Raw genomic sequence first — 21,730 nt, 5'->3', positions numbered from 1 at the left:
CCTTTTTGATTTCAACTTGGTTAGATTTTCATTCTTTTACTTCTCCAGAAAGGGTTTCTCTTATAACTTCCATGCTTTTTTCAAGCCCAGCTAGTATCTTTAAAATCATCATTCTGAACTCTAGTTCTGACATCTTATTAATGTCCGTATTGATTAGGTCCCTGGCCATCGGTGCTGCCTCTTGTTCTTTTTGTTGAGGTGACTTTTTCTGTCTTGCATTTTGTCCAAATCAGAAAAGACCTGAAACCAGGGGAAAAGAAAGGGAAAGAAAGACAAACGAAAAAGAGAAAAAAAAAGAAAAGGATAAAAACAAACAAAAACAAAACAAAACAAAAAAAGTAGAATGTAATCAAATCTGATCAGGCTGGTGCATAGATCAGTGCCACACACTAGATTTTGGGCGTATTTTGGTGTGTTAGTAGAAATAAGAAAGCGCCTCCCAAAATTTTAAAGAAAGAAAAACTTATATATGTACAAAAATAAGGGTTAATATGATGAAGGGATGGAATATGACTGTTAAGATGAAAATTATAGAAGATTTTATAAAAGGAACTGATAAGAAGTTGGTTGAAAAAAGAAAGAAGATGATTAAAAAAAAAAGGGAGAGAATGTGATCAGGCAGGAGACTAGAACAAAGCCATACACTAGAGATTTAGGGTATATTCTGATCTGTTAGAAGAAACTGTATCTCAAAATTTTAAAGACAGAACAACTTATATATATATATATATATATATACCAAAAATATGGGTAACTACTCTGAAGGGATAGAACATGACTCTAAAAATGAAAAATAAAAAAGATTTTTTTAAAAAAGGGATTGATAAGATGTTAGTTGAAAAAGGGAAAAAGAAAAATTCAAAAAAAAAGAAAAAGAAAAAAAGAAAATTAAAAAAATTAGCTTTCAAAGACTAAAGAATCATGGGAAATGAGCCATGAATTCTATGTGCAGTATTCCCCTAGCTCTAGAGTTCTGCTGTTCTCATTGACCGGTAAACTTGGTCTTGGCTGGCTGTTCTCGCTGATCTTCTGGGGGAGGGGCCTGTTGCCGTGGTTCCCAAATGTCTTTGCTGGAGGCAGAATTGTCCCGCCCTTGCAGGTCCGGGCTAAGTCATCTGCTTGGGATTGCTCTCAGGAGCTTTTGTTCCCTGCAAGCTTTCCATACAGCTTTGGAGGACAAGAGTGAAAATGGCAGCCTCCCAATCTCCCCCTGGGAGGAGTCAAGAACTCCGTGCCCAACTCCTCAGTGCACCCCCAGAGAAAAGCAGTCAATCACTCCCGTCTCCCCAGTCTCTGGCCGCACTCTGTGCTCACCTGGCCCGTGACTGAGCATTTCTATCTCTGGCACACGACCCTGCGTGGAGTCTCCAAACCCAGCAGATCCCTGCGGTGTGCTCCCACACCACTCCTTCCGGGGGAAGAAGGGGAGTCTCCCCAGATCTGCTGCTTGTTGGGTCCCTGCTGGAAGAGCAGTGTCCCAACTGTGCTGCAGATCACGGTTTATGGCAACCCCGAGCTGAGAGCCCACTCCTCAGCTCCGTCTCTGGAGCCGCCTTCCCCGCTCCGATACCTGGGAGCTCTGTTGTACTCAGGCACCCCCAGTCTTTCTCCGACCCTGAGGGTCCTGAGACCACACTGTCCCAGTGAGGGTTTCACCCCCTACTCAGCCACTGGAGCGACGTCCCTCAGCAGAGCCGACTTCTAAATTTTCCGATTTTGTGCTCTGAGGCTCTATCACTTGCCAGAAGCGGCCAACTGAGGCCCCTTCCCCCGCCATCTATCTTCCCGAATATCACCTCGGATTCACTTCTCTGCATGTCCTACCTACCAGAAAATGGTCGCTTTTCTGTTCAGAGTGTTGTTGCTATTCTTTTCTTTGATTTCCTGTTGAGTTCGTAGGCATTCAGAATGGTTTGATCCCTATCCAGCTGAATTCCTGGGACCAGATGAAATCCAGGTCTCCTACTCCTCTGCCATCTTGCTCCACCCCCCCTTTTTTTTTCTTTTGATCCACATATAAGTATTTGTCTTTCTCTGTCTGACTTAATTCACTCAGCATATGCCTTCAAGGTCCATCCATGTTGTTGCAAATGCAGATTTCCTTCTTTTTTTTATGACTGAATAATATTTCATTGTATATATCACATTTTAAAAATCTGTTCATCTATTCTTGGACTATTTGGTTGCTTCCAAGTCTTAGCTTTTGTAAATAATGCTGCAGTGAACATGGGGGCACACATATTTTTTCCAATTAATGTTTTGTTTCTCTTCAGATAAATACCCACAAGTGGAATTGTTGGATTTATGGTATTTTTATTTTTACTTTTTGAGGAACCTCCATACTGTCTTCCATAGTAGCTGCAGCAATTTACTACCCCACCAACAGTGCACAAGGGTTCCCTTTTCATCATATCTTTGCCAACACTGTTGTTTCTTCACCTTCTCCTCCTCCTCATTCTTCTTCCTCTTTGATAATAGCCATTCTAACATGTGTGAGGTGATATCTCATTGTATTTTTGATTTGCATTTCTCTGATGATTAGTGATATTGAGCACCTCTTTATGTGCTAATTGGCTGTTTCTATGTCCTCTTTGGGAAAATATTCAGATCCTCTGCCCATTTTTTTAGTTGGATTATTTATTTTTTTTGGTATTGAGTTGCAGTTCCTTGTATATTTTGGATATTAGCCCCTTTTCAGAGATAAACTTGAAAATATTTTCTCCCATTCAATAGGTTGCCTTTTCATTTTATTGATGGTTTCCTATGCTGTTACATAAGCTTTTTAGTTTGATATATCCCACTTACTTAGTTTTGCATTTGTTGTTTTGCTTTTGGTTTCAAATCCAAAAAAATTCATCACCAAGACCAATGTCAAGGAGCTTACTATCTATGTTTTCTTCTAGGAGTTTTATAGTTTCAGGTCTTACATTCAAGTCTTTAATCCATTTTGAATTAATTTTTGTGTATGGTGTAAGATAGTGGTCCAGTTTCATTCTTTTGCATGTGACTGTCCAGTTTTCCCAACACCACTTATTAAAGAGAATGTCCTTTCCCTACTGTATACTCTTGACTCCTTGGTCATAAATTAATTGACCACATGTGTGTTGGTTTATTGATGGGCTGTATGTTCTGTTCCATTGATATCAGTCTCTATTTTTATGCCAGTACCACATACTGTGTTGATTGCTATAATATAATAACTTTGTAATATAGCTTGAAATTAGGAAGTGTGATGCCTCTGGTTTTTTGTTCTTCTTTCTCAAGATTGTTTTTGCTATTCAGTGTCTTTTGTGGTCCCCTACAAATTTTAGGATTATATGTTCTATTTCTGTGAAAAATGACATTGAAATTTTGATAGAGATTGCATCGAATCTGTAGATTTCCTTGAGTAGTATGGACATTTTAACAATATTCGTCCAATCCATAAGCTTGGAGTTTATTTCCATTTATGTAATCTCTTCAGTTTCTTTCATCAATATCTTATATTTTTCAGTATACAGATCTTTCACCTCCTTGGTTAAATTTATTCCTAGTTATTTTATTCTTTTTAATGTAATTGTAATGATTAGGTTTTTTAGTGAGGTTCATGGCTTTATAGAAGATATCACTATTAAGCATAATGCTTGAAGATGGGTATTTTCTAGGGTAGGATGGTGAGAAGGAATTCTAGAAAGAAAGAACAACATGTTGAAATCCATAAAAGCATGATACATCTTGAGGTGTTCTAGAGATTGAAAGCACTTTGACATGGCTAAAACATAGGGTGTCAGAAGTATTCGCAGGTGAAGAGTAGGGAAGTAGGGGAATCAGGGAAGGCTTCATATACCATACAAGTAGTTCCAGTTGGCCTCTGCTGACAATGGCAAGCCATTTAAGATTTTAAACTGGGAAGGTTAAAATAAATCAACAACAAAACAAAAAAGATTGCATTCCTACAGAAATCCTCCACAGCTGTGTGCAAGGGGAATATAAAGAGTGCATGAGGGGGCGCCTGGGTGGCTCAGTCATTAAGCATCTACCTTCAGCTCAGGTCATGATCCCAGGGCCCTGGGATCGAGCCCCACATCAGGCTCCCTGGTTGGCGGGAAGCCTGCTTCTCCCTCTCCCGCTTCCCCTGCCTGTGCTCCTGCTCTTGCTATCTCTCTGTCAAATAAATAAATAAAATCTTAAAAAAAAAAAAGAATGCATGAGGGTATAGATTGTCTGGATAGTGATGATATGGGCACAGAACTTGCCCATGGTAGGACTCAGGGGAACTTGATAGCCATACAGATGTGTTCTTAGGTTTGTGATTTTGTGTCTGGGTGGATATTAAGAGCAAGGATTTGGGGAAAGTTGAGGTGCCTTGGTACCTTTATAGAGAGATCAAGTGGCTGGATTAATGTCAAGCATGGAGAATGTGGTAGATATCTAAGAAAAAGATAGAGATTTGGTATGTGTGTGTGTATATACAAATGTATGTGTGTATATACACACACATGTTACTCATATATAATTCACATTTCCTTGCTTTTACATAGTTTCATAGAAACCAAAATAGTGGATAGGATTGCTCGAGAAGGTTAAGGGAGGAAAGAAGATGGTTGAAGGCACAGCCTTAGAGACATCATCATTTAAGAGGCAAACAAAAAGAAAATAATCTGGAAAAGGAGTCTGAGACAGACTATTAGGAGAAAAATGTGAAAATCCAGAAAGGCTTAAAGAGGAAGGGAGTTAACATTATCAAATGCCACCAAAAGACAAAGTAAAATGATGACTCAAACAAATTCATTGACTTTATCCATCAAGAATACATAGATGGGGGCGCCTGGGTGGATCAGTCATTAAGCATCTGCCTTCAGCTCAGGTCATGATCCCAGGGTCCTGGGATGGAGCCCCACATTGGGCTCCCTGCTCCGCAGGAAGCCTGCTTCTCCCCCTCCCACTCCCCCTGATTGTGTTCCCTCTCTCGCTGTATCTCACTCTGTTAAATGAATAAATAAGATCTTTAAAAAAAAAAAAAATCAACCTTAAAAAAAAAAAAAAGAGTGCATAGATGGCCTGGGCCAGGACAAGTTGAATGAAATGATAAAGGAGAAAGTCTCCTTCAGTGAGTTGACAAATAAATGCAACAAAAACGCTAAATGTAGAGACTTCTTTCTTTTGGAAATAAAATTAGATTTTTTTCCTTCAGTTGTTATCATTGGCACGCAAATATTGGTATGGGAGATAGAGGCAAAAATGTTAAATGATTTACTTAAATTATAGACAGAAATATATTTTCCAAAAAGACATCACATATTTGAGAAGTGGAGGTTATTGCAAAATTGAACGTCCTTTTCAGCTTCTCTGAGAATTACAGGAATTGAGTAGTTGTATATGGAGATTTGATTTCCAGTCATTGTCTCTGGCATACAGGTCACATTTCCCAATAGTCAGGCCAATCTGGTGTGTGACGCCCAGGTACAGAACTGCAAGTGTCAGTGTCTAGCTTCATAAAGGAAAAACTATACATTCAGTTAACTGAATTTCTCTTTTCTTTCTGAAAAATGGATTTTGAATTAGAGTATGTTATCACTAATATTTACAAAAGTTGAGTTTTCATCTACGGATGAGCATCTTATATGCAACTGAACTGAAACCTAACTTTTCATTTGTTTTATATTTCTAGTATTTCCTATTTTGCCTATTATGGACCATAGCTGATTCATCCCACTATTATTATTGTTGTGGTTCTTATTATTAAATTATCTGTCTCAGTATTTATGCTCGGGATGCAAACTTTGTGCTACATATACAAAGATGACTTAGACATATTCGCTGCTCTTAAGGAGCTCCCAATTTAGCTGTGTTAGTTGGAAACACAGACATTATAATTAGAAAATTACAAATGTTGTATTTAAAATGTTATAATAACAGAATTTATATTGATGATGGTAATGTTACAACTGCTAACATTTACCACATGTTAGGCATTATTCTAAATGATTTGTGTGAATTCTGATATTTAATACAATGGGCTGAGTATCATTGCCCACAGTTCATGATGAGGAACCCCAGAGAGAGTATGGGCTTGTCCGAAGTCACATGGCTGGGGAGAGGCCAAGACCAAACTGAGTGTGCTTCATTGGTCCTGAAATCTGCACTCCGAACCACAGCACTAAACTGCCTCCCATTGCAAAGGCCTTGAAGGAGCACATAGGACCCCAGAGAGAAGTTGTCAAGGAATGTTTCCCTGAGGAAATAAAGGATGGATTTGGAGGCTCATGCCAACATTGCATTGTGGAAGACAGTCTGGGCATTGACGGTGAGGGACGCCCAAGTAGATACTGCAGGTGACAGAGCTGTTATCACTGGCTGTGCTTCCTTCTGACCAACTGTGAGGCTGCTCCAAAAGTGATGCCTTCAACGTTATCATGGAGGTGATATTTGCATGTCGTCTTGGAGGATTCTTGAGCATGTGATAGAGAAGAAAGGGAAGGGTATTCCAAATAAAGGAATAGCATGTGCACATATGTAGAGTTATGAAACAGTGTGACCAACATGTGATTAAAACGTTTGGCCTATTTCACTCCAGGGTGCCTGGGGATGGGCAGGGAGGTATGGAGCTAGATATGTGACATTCAAATAAGATCAACTTTATCCTGTGGCACAGGGCACCCCAGAAGTGAATCTCACCCCTGACAAATCCTTGGCCATCAAATACGTGGTGGAGAAACAGGTCAGGGGACATCTTTCTGACTGCCCCAGAACAAAGTAGCAACCCAGTAGTAGGAAACAGGAAGGACAAACAAGATACATGTAATCCTTGGGGCGCCTGGGTGGCTCAGTCGGTTAAGCGGCTGCCTTCGGCTCAGGTCATGATCCTGGGGTCCTGGGATCGAGCCCCACATCCGGCTCCCTGCTCAGCGGAGAGCCTGCTTCTCTCTCTCCCTCTGCCTGCCACTCTGCCTACTTGTGCTCTCTATCTGTCAAATAAATAAATAAATTCTTAAAAAAAAAAGATACATGTAATCCAAGATAAAAATATAACCAAGTCTGATTTCAGGGATTCTGTAATATTCTTTCAGACTGTGTTTATTGGCTCATGAGGCATACTTGTCTAGTGGGATCCAAGGGTGTTGGCCACTCTCCCAAGCACAGGGGCATTCAGACAAGCCATGCTTAACATGAAAAGAGGGGACAGAAACATTAACATTGTTGCGTAGTATCATAATGATCCTAATAGTATGAATTATGTTAAGTCATTAATTTGAAAAGTTAAATCTTATTATTTTGAAATATATTTTCACCTAAATGACAAAGTTAGCAATGTCTTTACATTCAAGAGGTTACATTTGAGTTTTGGGTCAAAATTGAGTCACAGCTTCTTATTCCCCAAAAGACATTACTTTATGCAATGTGGTATATTATCACCTCAGAGTGAAACTTTGCTGCTGGCTGCTATTTTCACATGCAAATGAATGGGATTCAGCGAACACTATTCAGCCTGCAGTCTAGTCCTTCCAGCACTGTGACATTTAGGACACATTAAACCACCTCATCTCCCTTGAAATCATTTATTTGACCTAGAAGAGAGGACTGCCCTTTAGTGACCATCTGCTGGAAGGAACAGGTACATAAAGAAAAAAGTCTGGAACTATTTTGTCGGGTTGTCTGTTCTCTTCAGGTTTCCACAGACAGGAACACCATACTTCAAAATTATAATGCTTTCTTTTACATTTGGATGTCTTTAATGACCTGAGTAGTGCAGCTGGACACTCGTGTTCATACTGACTTACCTTGGACTGGTTCACACCTTCCATTGACTTTATCATTGTTAGCTCATTTGTGCACATCAGGGGTGTTTGTTAATTCTAACCACATAATCTCTGAAAGACAAAGCATTTAAATGGAATGCTAACTGGCCTGTCTGAGGGAAGTGGGAATTTGGTTTAGGATAATGAGGTGGAAATTATACTAAAATGAAAACAAGGAAAACTTTTCTGATACAACCTCTGGTCCTCAGTGGCTGGCAGATGATGAATGTGCCCTTCCTTTGTCCTGGGCCTGTTTTCCTCAGGAGGAGTTTAAGGTAAGGTGGGAGTCTGTAGACAGTGTCTGCTTTGTAAGCAGACACAATTGGGAGCCATTCCCCGTGGCCACTTGCTTTGCTTTGAGGTGAGTGAAATGTTTTGAATGAAATGTTCCAGCTCTGAAATCAACATATTAATACCTGCCTTGAAAAGGTAGTGTTAAGATTTAGCCAGGATGAATATGTACTCGTATTCCACTTCTCTCCTCTCCCCTTTACTTTTCCCTCTTGTCTTACACATAGAGTCAGAGGTTGGACTAATTAATCTGTAAGACAACTTCTTTTTAAAAAGTTCAAGTTCTTCAAGACTGTAATAGCACTACTTATTTCTTGTAAGAAACTGGTATATTAGAGAAAAGTACAACCTAAGTCTTTGTGTGTGTGTGTGTGTGTGTGTGTGTTCCCCTGTTACCTTCTAATTTTAACTTTCTAGGAGCACCTGATGGCTCTCAATGCTTTAAGACCCTTCGTTTAATTGATTTCCTCATCCTGGGGATTTTGTGAACAAGTGCAGTGGAAAGAGCTTCAATCCAAATTGGTTTAATTCATAATTTGAGAGGTGATTATAATCCATTTCTGGAAAATAGCATGGAGCTGGGCTGGAAATTTCATTGAAGAGCAAAATGAAGAAGCTAGATTGAGAAACTATGATAAGGTTGTTCTAATATCTTCTGAAGTCTTTATACTATTGTGATTTATGTGTAGACACTTTAGCCATTATTGAAGATATGTAGGTAAGTATCAAACATGTGAAAAAAAAAAGGAAAAATGCCGGTACTATCTACCCAGCACCAACCCCAGGCAATGTTCACATGAGACCTGCCCTTCTTTTCTTGTGCTCCTCCCTTGGTGGTCTCAGTACAGCTAGTGATGATTTTCACTTGAACACTGCAGCAGCACCTTGTCAGGAGTGGAGACCCCTCAGAGCCACCCCCTCAGAGAATTCCAAGATGCAAATCTGACCTTGGGAGGCCCTTCAGTGACTGCGCATATTCCATACAGATTTGGAAAGCTTTGTTGAGCCTCCCTAGCCAGGGGTTCAATCCTTTCTTACACATGGCATGTTTCATTCATTGAAACTACTTGCCTCTCCCTTAGGGGGAGAGGGATGGCACTTGGCCAAGTGTAGGCCATGTCTTCAGAAAAGCTACACTGAATGAAGGAATGAATGGACACCATCATTTTCACTTTAGCCAGGAGGGTCATATTGGATATATTAGGGTTTTCTAGAGAAACTGAACCAATAGAATGAGGAGATCAATAGGATCTTTCCAAGACAGAGCAAGAAAAAAGAGAGGAATTCATTTTAAAGAATTGGCTCATGCTCTTGTGTGGCCTAGCAAGTCTGAATTTTGAAGAGGAGGTTGGCAGGCTGGAGACCCAGGGAAGAGTTGATTTGCAGCTCAAGTGTGAAGGCTGTCTAGAGGCAGAATTCCCCCTTTCTCAGGGCATCTTTTCTTCTTCCATCTTTTCCTCTTAAGGACTTTAAGTGATCAGATGATCACTTTAGGATCCACATTATGGAGGGTATCTGCTTTATTCAAAGTCTACTGATTTTGGTGTTAATCACGTATAAAAATATACCTTCACAGCAACATCTAGACTGGTGTTTGACCAAAATCTGGGTACCATGGCTTAGTCAAGTTGACACATAAATTACCCTTCATAACAGGTTAACATCAGGCCAGACAAACAGCAGTGGATGATAGACTCAGGCTCTGGCTGCTTGACACTTGGTAGGCAGAAAATGAACCTGAGGTCAGGGAAAACCAAAGAACATGATTGGAAATCAGGCAAGCCATGCATCGAGTGGTGTCTTCCAACTTCTCTTCCTCAGGCCTGGAAAATGTTTTTCCAGTTCCTACCCTGAAAGGGCTGCAAGATGGAAAGATAAAGAAGATGGGCAGCAGGAGAGGTTGTGGAGAGATCTCTTACGTTCTTCCCCTGATTCCAAGGTCTGGTCAGTCTAGACACCATGGATGAGGGAACGGCACATGGGATAATAGCTGAGAAGAGATGGAGGCCGGGGCAGCTCTAGGAGTTAGGATCAGAGTAACAGGGAACCTGGCTGCAGGGAGCAGAGTACACATATGACTTTGACTCCAGAGACAGACAGGAGGCAGGAGTGCACAGGTGTGTGCCCCTGGGAGAGATGATGATGGCCGGACTATCAGCAGTCATCTCATTCCCTCCCGCCCTTCCTGGAAACCAGGGGAGACAAGAACCTGCTTACTTTTTTTCTACAGTTTTATGCTTTTGACTTTACGGTGACTAAGTTACATCCCCGCCTTCAACAGGAATGCTTTTGGCTCAAGTATGGATCTGCTTGATCTTTTTTTCATGAAGATAGGCTTTCTGCCAGAATGAATATTTCTCACTTATGAGGAAACAAGTAGCACACTCAGACTGAAATCAGCCTGCCTAAGTTGGTGCTCTCTGAGAGTTTCCCTTATTTGTTTTGCTCTCTCAGTGCTAGATTCTTAGCTAAAATGTCTAGGAAAGGGCCCCTTTAGCTCAGGCATCTACTCACAATAAACCTGAAGGCCATCTCCAACCAGGGCACTATTAGGAGGACCCATACCACAGCGGGACCAGACAATCTGTTAGCCTGGGTATCACCTTCAAGAACTCAAATTTAGACTTTGATTTTATCTCCTAATGGCCTATGCATTCAGTCCCAGGGCAGGCTGATAGTGTTTTTCAAGAGCATCGCATTCATCTCACAACTTAAACTGGACTACCATCTGTGGACAATTACAATTTTATTTTTTATGTTTAAATACCCACTTGTTTAATGTTTTCAAAAATATGCCCTATGTTTGGCATTTATAAAATATACTGGGAACCTCAGACCTCTGGGCAAGGTCTAGCCTCACTATCCCTCTGTGAGGTCTTTCGCTGGACTTTTCCACACAGACATAGTATAACCCTATCTAATCCACCCAGAGGGTGTGTAATGGGTGGTGATATGGGCGTGGTGTGCCCTGTTCCCTGGAGGAACGAAATAACATGATCTTGAGCTATATTAATTTGTTTGAGTTCTCGTTGCTGTCCATCCATGCTTGTTCTCTGCCCCCTGTGTACAATGGGAGAATCATTTAAAACTCTTTTTGGAAGGAGATTCTTCTGGATTGAATTTGAACTAAAACCCATCTCTTATTGGTTAAAAACATCAATTCCAAATTTCTCACCGTAAAAATCATTAAACATTTCTTCTCCAGCTTTAGCAGCTTTAGATGGGGGTGGGCAGGCCAGACAGACAGATAGACAGACAAACTCATGTTTAACCACTGCCAGTAAGCACCATGTGCTCTGTTTTCATCTTGGTGCATTTCCTAAAGTTGCTTCTAAATTGGATTCCAGTGACCAATGAATGGGATGAAAATTGTGCTAAATAATAATTATTATTTTATGAATATTATTTTATCAATATTACATATATCATAAAGGGATGAATTGTGCAGGATATATAAAAATTCAATTTTCACTCTATGCAAAGAGTGAAAATATAATGCTACAACTTATGCTAAGGGAAGTTTTATATAAATGACAAATTTTGTGTGGGTGAAATTTTAGTGATCCATCTTGAACATAATAGAGGCAATATGGGAAAATAAATTATATTTTTGTATAAACTTATTTACACAGAAGGTAGCATGATCCAAATTTGGTGGTCATTTGAATTCAGATGATCTTTTAGTGTAATTTCATAAAAAGGTATGGTAAGTATTACTTTCAGCAATTGTGTAATGCCCCATATGCCATCCTAAATGCAGCAATTAAAATTAGGAAGGGAAGTCTTTCCTTAGAGTTTTAGTTTTTAATATACCTAACTACACAAGTTTACGTGGTAGAATATACTAGCAAAGAAGATGAATGTTAACATGCTAACTTTGGTGCATTTGAATATGCCTTATGGGAGTTTAAGTCAATGGGGAAATAATCTTTGGGTCTCTAAGTGTGTTTTGCTTCTCTGGAAGAAGTACCCTGTGGCTGCCTGAGCAATGAGAACTGTGGGTCATGTATCTCACAGTCCCCTGAATAACCCTTGGGACAGTGGACACCTTGCCACACTATTCTTGTGGCAGGAGACCTTTGCTTGCTAGTGAAGACAGGAGGGAATTTTGATAACCAACATACTTAACACCTTGACTCTTAAATCAATCCAGTGAAAAGTTTAAATTTGGTGATTACTTCAAGCATCTTTTCACATTATTTTTAGTTACTTATATTACTGCTGTAGGATCTCATTGAAAATAAATTTGGAATTGGCATGATTTCATAAAACTGAAGCTGTGCATACACTATGATCTAGCAATCATAATTCTAAATATGTTCCAGAGAAACATTTCTTCATGTGCACAAGGAGACATGCATGCGTGTTTATTGAAATATTATTTGTAAATGTTGTAAAAAATTGAAAACAGTCAAAATGGCTGTCAGTAAGGGAATATATAAATGAACAGTGGCCTGTCTGCATAGTGGAATATTACAGAACAGATGGGGACAAATATCTAGATCTTTATGTGCCAAGGAATGACCTAGAAGATATGCAGTAGAGGGGGGAAAAAAGAAGTTTTAAAACTATATAAAGTTTGATACCACTTTTGTAAATTTAAAAACACTAAATATTTTATATTTACTTATATTGTTTGTTTTCGTATTTTTATATGTATACATTTTACTTATATTTATTCATATCCCTATGTATGTTTGTGTGTCTGAAGAGAGGCATCACACTCAGGAGAGAGATTATATGAGGGAAGAGGAGACATAGCTAAAATTAAGATAGTGGTTAAAAGAGACTTTTACTTTACCTGTAATATATTTTTACATGTGATTTGTGTAATCAAAATTAAAATATGTGGAACTATGAATAGAAGCAACTGTATCAAGTGAAAGCAGTTGTTAATTCTGGATATGGACAATAAAGAGTATTCTTTAGTTATTTGTACTTTTCTGAATTTTTAAAAAATTTCAAAGCCTAAAAAAAGGAAAGTGATTTATCCTTTTATATTTACTCCCTTCTTGTATTGTTGGAAACTCAGTTTGGGAGGACTATTAGGATTTATGGTTTGTTGTGAGAGGAGAGTCCTTTTTGTAGTTTAAAGCTACTGTGTTGAAGGGAAACCATGGGTCTAGGGTATTTGGATTTATATAACTTTATCTCTTACATGTTTATAGTGAGAATTTCACATCATTTATAAAGTTTCTTTTAAAAAAATAGTACAGACACATCGAATAACAATGTACGATGTTTAAGCAGTATATTCCATCTTACAAAGAGGTATATTCACTTTGAGTTATTTTAATTGAATACCTTTGAAAAAATTTCATGCATCTTTTTTATTTCTTGGTGTCAGGATTTAATTGAATGATTTTAATTGAAAAAGCTCCTATAAAATTGTACATATTCTTCCAAAGTCAACTCAAGAGAAACATAAAATGATAGAATTTTAAGGTAATCTTACAAAGATTTTGAATCAAGAACTCTTTTTTATGGTGGTGAAAAATTTTATTTTGAGAAGTTAGTTGAGGGGAAGTAGATATTTAGTTTTTTGTTTTTCCTTTTGTGTTTGTTTTCCCGACACACTAATGTCTGGCTTTAGTCACCCTCTTGAAGAGCACCTGATTAACATTTCCACCAAAATCATAGGCAGCGGAGTGGGTTCTTCTCTCACTGATAGAGAGGGTCTGGGCAGACCAATACCTAAGTTGGCTATCTGTGCAGAGCATTTTGTTTGTTGCTCTGTTGTGCCACTAATACTTTATATACTAGTGCTGTAATTATTTGTTTGTAATCCTCAATTCAACTGTGCCTGCTCAGTAGCAGGGATCATATATATATGCACATCTTTGTGTCCCTATTATGTAACACAATATGTGGCATGTAGTTGGCACTCAATAATTTACATGCTGAATAAAATAATATATTAATTGATGAAAGAGAATGTTGGTTGTCTCTTACACTAATTGTTTTGCTGACTTGTTTTAATACTTCCTTAGAAGGCTGTTATATTCCTGGACTATGAAGAAAAGTTAACTAATTAATAATAATTTTGCCTAAACCCAAGTAATGGTGTTATGTTGAATTGATAAGTGACATCTGATCTATCAATATTGTCCAAACTAATTATGCTCAATTGGCATGTTGCCATATATAGAATTTGTCTTAGTGCCATATAAATATAACCTAAAGGAAATGGTGTAACTGCCTTTAACACTTTGAAGAGCTCTGTAAGTAGCTGCACTTGTCTGGCACCTTGGGACTAGCATATAGCTCCTGATACGCATAATCTGCTATAAACAATGTACCTGACTAATGATTATGCATAATGTACTTAATTCTGTCTTATGTTTAGTCCTTTAGTGCCATAATTTGGCTATAAAAGGAGAATTAGTTTCCAAGTTTCTGGAAATAATAGCACCACTGGAATTCACATATTATAATCTTTCTCCCTCTTTTTATGTTCCCAGAGACTTGAGGTTTAACAGAATACGAGAAATTCCTGGGAGTGCCTTCAAGAAACTCAAGAATTTGAACACTCTGTGAGTACTTATCGCTTATCTTTGAAGTTTCTAAAAATACAATATAGTTGCATTGCAGTTTGCCATAAAAAGTCATTTGGAGAGTAAAGAACAGCTAGTATGGGAATGAAAACTTGCTGGTGCTCTCATAACCAGAAATTCTCTGCTTCTTTCCACTGCCTATATTTTTGTTACCTTCTGAATCTGGGAGAAATTCCTACTTATCTAATTGTCCTTTAAATTCTATTTGTTTAGAAAAGCTTCATGGATGAGGAAACTGAGAGAAAGAATAGTTAAATAATTTGTCTATGGGTCTCATAGCCAAAGCAATAGGCATGAAATTAAAATTCATGGTCTTGTGATTACAAAGTCCATACTTTCACCAAATATCTTTAAAATCATGTATTTTGAGGAAAAGCTACAACTTTATGGTTAAGTTCTGATAAAAATTTTCAATGTGTAAAAATACTCATTTTATTCATTCAAGAGATTTTATTATCTGTGGTCTACTTAGTGGTTTGCTGGCTTTGGGTCCAGACCAAAATACACAGGAGTCTGCTATGGTATAGCAGATAATCTGACCTTGCAGATAATCAGTAAACAAAGATCAACTGTAAAAACTGTAAAACATGTAATAAAAATATGGCAACTACTATAATGGAAGAGAGTAGAATGCTATGATAGATGATGACAGGGGGCTTACAGGTATTAACATTGCTCAGTATTTAAAATTACTTATGTTGCACTTAGATTAATCCATAAGGTAAAATCACTGGAAGTTAAGAATATACAGTGTTGTTAGAACTACGTGGGTACATCAATCTTCTTGACATAATATTTTCATAATTGAGTTAATAATATTTTCAACCTAGCTGAATTTATCACCATATTACAGCCAAGCTAGTCCTTCTAACTTCAGGGTTGAGATTATAACTTTATACTTGTGCTTTTCCCACCTGGATTCTCTCCAATAACTGATACCTGAATACATATACTTTATCACAATATCTCTGGTTGGGGTGATGTAAGAGCATAAGGAAGTAAGGACTGCAAGGTTTATTTCTTACTTAACAATAAAGCAGTTGTTCTCAAACCATTATATATAAAAAATTTTCCTGGAGAGCTTGTGGACATGAAGATGCCTAATCCTCTTCCCCAAAATTCTGATTTAAGACTTCTCAGGAGAGACCTAAAGATTTGCATTTTAACAAGTATCTCCAGGGGGTCTGTTACTTGGGGAACACCTTCATTGAAGCGTTCAATCTACACATCTACTGAGATATGTAGATGATAGAAAACTAAATATCTTATTAATTAATCAAATGTTACCAAGTGTTATCAAATCCATTCTTCCAATATAGTTGCCACTTAAAAGTTTTTTGAGGAGTGTAACAAAGTGATGATCTTTATTGCAGTTTGGCCACATTTTGGAGTTACAGCACATAACACTGTAATTATTAATGAACAGTCCATCTCTTCATTTGGTAGAAACCATACTTATTATTAATTTGTGTCTAAATATTTTTATTAAAAAACCAAAATGAAATAATTATCATTTGTGGTGTTAATTACAAGCCTCATTCTATACTGGTTGCTTTATATATATTAGCTCCATTTCTCACTCCATTTCATACTGTGTGATAGATGCTATTATTTCCGTTTTACAGATTAGGAAACTGAGACTAATAACTGTAGTGTAATTTACCTACATTCATACATCTAGAAAGGGGCAGAGTCAGGATTCACACACACGTTGATCTGTTAACTGCTGGGCTGTATGGTTTCTCATGATAGATTTTAGGAAGGCTAGTTCCCTGGAATAACAGGTGATGGATAACTTAAGTAGTAAGTTGGTAAGAAGGAAAGAAGTGAGGTCAGAAATGGGACACTGGAAGACTGCTGGGGTTGGAGATAACTTGTGCTAGACCTGTGTGGTGAAGCCCCAGTTGCTCAATGAGTTCTGAGGACCCAACAGAGTTATACTTATAATGCAGGTATGTTCATGAAAGTTAGGGAAAAATAAACCTTTTAGCTGGTGTAATTACTGAGTTCCTTGTTGTATGTTTTTTTTTTTTTTAAACTACCAAATTACCAAATTTTGTAAGAAAATCTCAATATTTAAAATATTTCTCAAATAAGATATTATTATAAGGTATGATATTATGTTTTATATAATGTGATGAGAAATCTTCACTATGCCTCATTTTATGAGAGCTTTTTATCGTGCTGATGAATCAACAGTCACTATTTCATTTATTTGTTTTTATTTAATGATCTGGCATAATGTTTTCTTTTCTCTCAAGACTTTGAAGGATTGATGTTTAATGGTTTGCCAACGGTGTTACTCTGTTAAGTAGCCATAACTTTAGTTAAGATATTTGATTTGTCTTTAAGGTTATTCTGTGATGTAGCAAGGGAACAAAATTTCCTTCAGTAAATACTATTGTAGTTTTCTAGTTGGAGGTATGCAGGACAATTTTAAAACAGGCATTAATTTCTGGGATAATAGAAACATGTAGATTAGATTTGGCTTTCCACCCATTATTAGTAATAAGGCTTTGGTTGGATCACTTTGTAACTTCTTTACTTTGTAACTTGCTTTTAAGATGAAAAAATAACCACACATGGTTTTATGCTGAGTTAGCCAGTATCATACAAACTATCCAGGTGAAAAAAAATCTCAAAGATCTGAATAAAATACAAAAAGCATCTCTTTGAAAGTTCAGATGGCAATGAAAGCAGCCAAGACTTGAGTAGCTAAAATCTGGAAAAGAAAGGAAGCTCATTGAGCTGACTCAAACCTTCTGTGCAACTTTTTCTTCTCTGGCCATTTGCCAAATCAAGATGCAGAGCATGGAGGATGAAAAGAAGGCAATAACCTAGATTTCATGTCAGTCTCACTGGACTGGGAAGACAAAGATTGGAATTTAAGACCACCAAGACAACCAGCACTAGAAGGCCAGGATACCTGAAAGAAGGCAGCTGCAGAATAGTGAGGTGAAGATTTTGCCAGCCATTTCATTAAGGCACTTGCTAACTTAAAACTGAAGCACATAGAGAGAGGGTACTAGGAAGCCAAGGAGAAAGCAGCTATTAAGACTTAAAAAGCTAATCAGAGATTTTGGCTACTTCAATATACCAGAGAAACAAAAAGAAGACTTTAGGGCCCATCATAGAAAAAAAAACCCTGATAAATACCCCTGGCTTTATTTTTTTTTAAATATTTTATTTATTTATTTATTTTTAAAAAGAGAGAGAGAGCAAGCAAAAGAGAGGGAGAGAGAGCAGAGGGAGAGGGACAAGCAGACTCTGTGATGAGGGCTTGATCTCACAATCCTGAGATCATGACCTGAGCCAAAACCAATAGTCAGATGCTTAACTGATTGAGCCACCCAGGTGCCCCAATACCCCTGGTTTTAATTTTATACTCCTAAAAAGCTATGCCCTAGAAGCAATGGACCATTCTAGACTGGGTGAAGGTGATCTGCTGTATTTTTTCTGCCTCCTAAAAACAAATCAAACCTTCTCTGGAAAAAATATAAAATGATCCCAACCCTCTACAATTTTTCACTCACAACAGTCAATGAAAGATGTCCAAGCATGCCAGGAAAACCAAGAGAAAAAAAAAAAAGATAACCAAAGAAGCTATGTTTAAGATTTTGAAGTTATAAAACACAGACTTTAAAATAATTAGAATTAACATATTTAAGGTAATATATGAAATGATAAAAATTTTCACCAGATAAGAAGTAATTACTATGTTTTTCTTAGACCTAAGAAGATCATTCCATTTAGGAATTGAGTGGATTGATTCAATCATAGATTAGAATATGGCAGAAGGGAGAATCAGAGTCCTGAAAGATAGGTTATTAAAAATTACCCAGAGAGAAGCACATCGGGGGAATAAAGATGGAAAACACAGGAAAGAGAGTAAAAGACAGGGACATGACAAAAATATCTACATGTAATTAGAAGATGACAAAGAAAATAGGACAGGGGCAATATTTGAAGAAATTTTAAACACGAATGTTCCTCTAAAACAAAAGATAACAAGTCAACAGTTTCAAGAAGCCTTATGAAACTATGTAGGCTAAATATACAGAGAACTACAGTCACATTGTAGTATACTTGCTGAAAACTAAAGACAAAAGGGTCATTTAAAAAAATATTTTTTAGGTAAACATACATTATCTTTTAAGAAATAGCCATGGAAATGGTGAAAGTTAAAAACAATGGAAAACCATTTTGCTGAGAAAAAAAATAATGGAAAGACTTGAACTCTATTCACAGGGAAATTAGCCTTTAACAATGAAGGTAAAAAACCCAAACAAACAGACATTTGCAGAGACATAAAAGCTGAGATAATTTGCATTCAGTAGGCCTGCAAATTCTTTTTTCCCTCAGGCAGAAGGAAGAAGATGCAAAATGGAAATGCCAAGTGTAGGATATAATGAAAAACACATAAAGGGTAAATATTTTGACTAACTTTGAATTATTTATTTCTTTTTTTTAAAGATTTATTTATTTATTTTAGAGAGTGTTTGAGCACACACCAGTGTGGGGAGGGGCAGAGGAAGAGACTCTTCAAGCAGACTCCCTGCTGAGTGCGGAGCCCAACCTGGGTTTTGATATCATGACCCATGAGATCATGACCTGAGCTCAAACCAAGAGTTGGTTGATTAACCAACTGAGCCACCCAGGCACCCCATTTATTTCTTATAATAATAATGTGCATGTAACATATGTAGAATTAAAAGAAATGATAACAATAGGACAAAATATAGGAGGAAGTCAAATGGAATTAAAATGCTTTAAGGTATTTTCTTTGTAAAGAAAGTGCTAAAATTATCAACTAAAAGTAGACATTAATGAGGTCAGTATACTTGTTGTAATTTCTGGGGTAACCACTACAAGAATAATAAAAAATGTATACTTAAGAAGTTAATAAGAGAAAAATCAAATAATAAAAATTATTGATTAATACAAAGAAAGCAAGAAAGGTAAAAGGAACAAAGAACAAACATGAGAAATATTAATATTTACCTATGTCATATTTGTGTATACATGAAATACACAGTAATATTCAGATTGGCTATTAAATTAATAACTTAATTTATTGATATAAAAAATCAAGTTTTGGGGGAGGCTGGGGGGTAGGGTAGCCCGGGGATGGGTATTAAGGAAGGCACATGTTGTAGTGAGTACTGGGTGATATGTGCAAATAATGAATCATGGAACACTACATCAAAAACTAATGATGTACTGTATGGTGACTAACATAACATAATAAAAAAATTTAAAAAATTAAACATTTATCATTAAAAGGCAGAAAGTGAAAAGGCCATCCATAAACTGGGAATGCATAGATCTGACAAAGGACCTGTATCTAAAACATATAAGGAATTCCTGTATCTCAAAAAAAGACAACTCAGTGAAAAAAAAAATCGAGTATATGTCTATATTCTAGTAACAACCATTTCAAAAATGAAATTTTTAAGTGATATAATTTGTAATAACATTAAAAATTTTGATAAGTAGAAATAAATGCAACAAAGATTATATATAACTTGATGAGAAAACTATAACAGATTACTGGAGAAATTAAAGAAATCTGAAATAAATGAATACATATATCATGATTATGAATTGGAAGACTTGATATTGTTACATTATCACTTCATTTCAACTTGATTTATAGATTCAATGCAACCCCAGTCAAATCTCAGCAGGCTGTTCTGTGAAAGTTTATAAGCTGAATCTACAAAAGGCCACACATAGCTAGTCAAGTAGTAAAGAAGGATGTTGTAGAAAGATTTAGACTTGATATCAAGAGTTATTATAAATAAAAGAAATTACAAGTGTGGGTTTGGTTCAATGACAAAGAAACAAATGAAACAGAATGAAGAGTCCAGAAACAGACCCACATGTAAATGGTTATCTGAGATGTCACAAATGTGTATTGCATTGCAGTGGGAAAATGACAATTATCTAGTAAATGGTGCAGAGTTATTTGCATATCCATGATGAAAAAGATAGATTTTGGCACTATTTCACTACTTTGGCTCACATACTATAATCAATTCTAGATGAATCATAGATCATGTAAAAGATAAAAATAATAAGGATTCTAGAAGATAACAGAAAAAAATCTTCATATCCTTAGGACAGACAAACATTTCTCAGAGGACACAAAAAGCAATAACAGTAAAGAAAATGATTGATAAATTGGATTTCATTAAAATTAAGAACTTCAGCTTACCAAAGACACCTTTATGAATAATAAAAGAAGCCACAGCCTGGAATATTTGCAATTATGTATATCCAATAAAGGATTTGTATCAGGAACTCTTACAAATCAATAAGTAAAAGACAAAAACCCCAAATAAAAAATATGTAACAGCCATTTGACAAATTATAATATCCAAATGGCCAATAAACTCATGAAGATGTATTCAACATCCCTTTGCATCAGGGAAATGCAACATAAAATGACAATAGGATACCTCACACCTCCATTACAACAAAAAACACTCAAAATATCCACTTATAATGGAACACTGGCTCAATTATTTTAGAACATTGGCAGTATCCACTAAAACTAAATACATGTACATCTGGTGACTCAGAAATTGCACATATAAGCATATAATCCACAGAAAGGAATATAGTATTTCAAAATTATGTATAAGAACTTGGTAGAAACATTATTTGTAATACTGAAAACTGGATAAAAGCCAAATTATCCATAAATAAATTGCAGTAAATTCACACAATGGAATATTATAGAGTAAATAAAAAGAATGTATTATAACCACATGCAACAACACAGATAAATCATGCAGATGAAATTTTGGAAGAATTATGCTAGACACAAAAGAGGGCATGCACATGTTATGATTCCTTTTATAAAAAGTTCAGAACCAGGTCAAACAAAATACAAACTTTTCTATGTTGATAGAAGCTGAGGTTTACTGGCTGGAAGAAAGCATGAGGGATTTTCTGTGATGTTGAAGATGTTTGGTTTCTTGGTTTGTATGGTGGGAACATGAGTGTTTTCATTTTTTTAATAGAAAAATATCAAGTGATATACTTAAGAGGTCATTAAAATATTCACCATAAATTGATAGCCATAAGTAAACAGTATTTTGG

The 21,730-nt window shown here is 36.7% G+C and overlaps 1 protein-coding gene across 1 annotated transcript in view; it reads left to right on the top strand.

Moving 5' to 3' along the window:
- PXDNL (peroxidasin like) overlaps positions 1-21,730 on the top strand; it is a 422,439-nt gene that overhangs the window by 148,048 nt on the left and 252,661 nt on the right. Inside the window, exon 2 of the mRNA XM_081817119.1 lies at positions 14,531-14,602. Within this exon, the coding sequence (XP_081673245.1) occupies positions 14,531-14,602 (72 nt within the window). The remainder of the gene's footprint in view (positions 1-14,530; positions 14,603-21,730) is intronic.

The sequence above is a fragment of the Leptonychotes weddellii genome, chromosome 4 (assembly GCF_054177405.1).
Source record: "Leptonychotes weddellii isolate Sample4059 chromosome 4, ASM5417740v2, whole genome shotgun sequence".
Lineage (NCBI taxonomy): Eukaryota > Metazoa > Chordata > Mammalia > Carnivora > Phocidae > Leptonychotes > Leptonychotes weddellii.
Note: the sequence above shows the minus strand (reverse complement) of the source record. Positions and strands in the feature narration are given on the sequence as shown.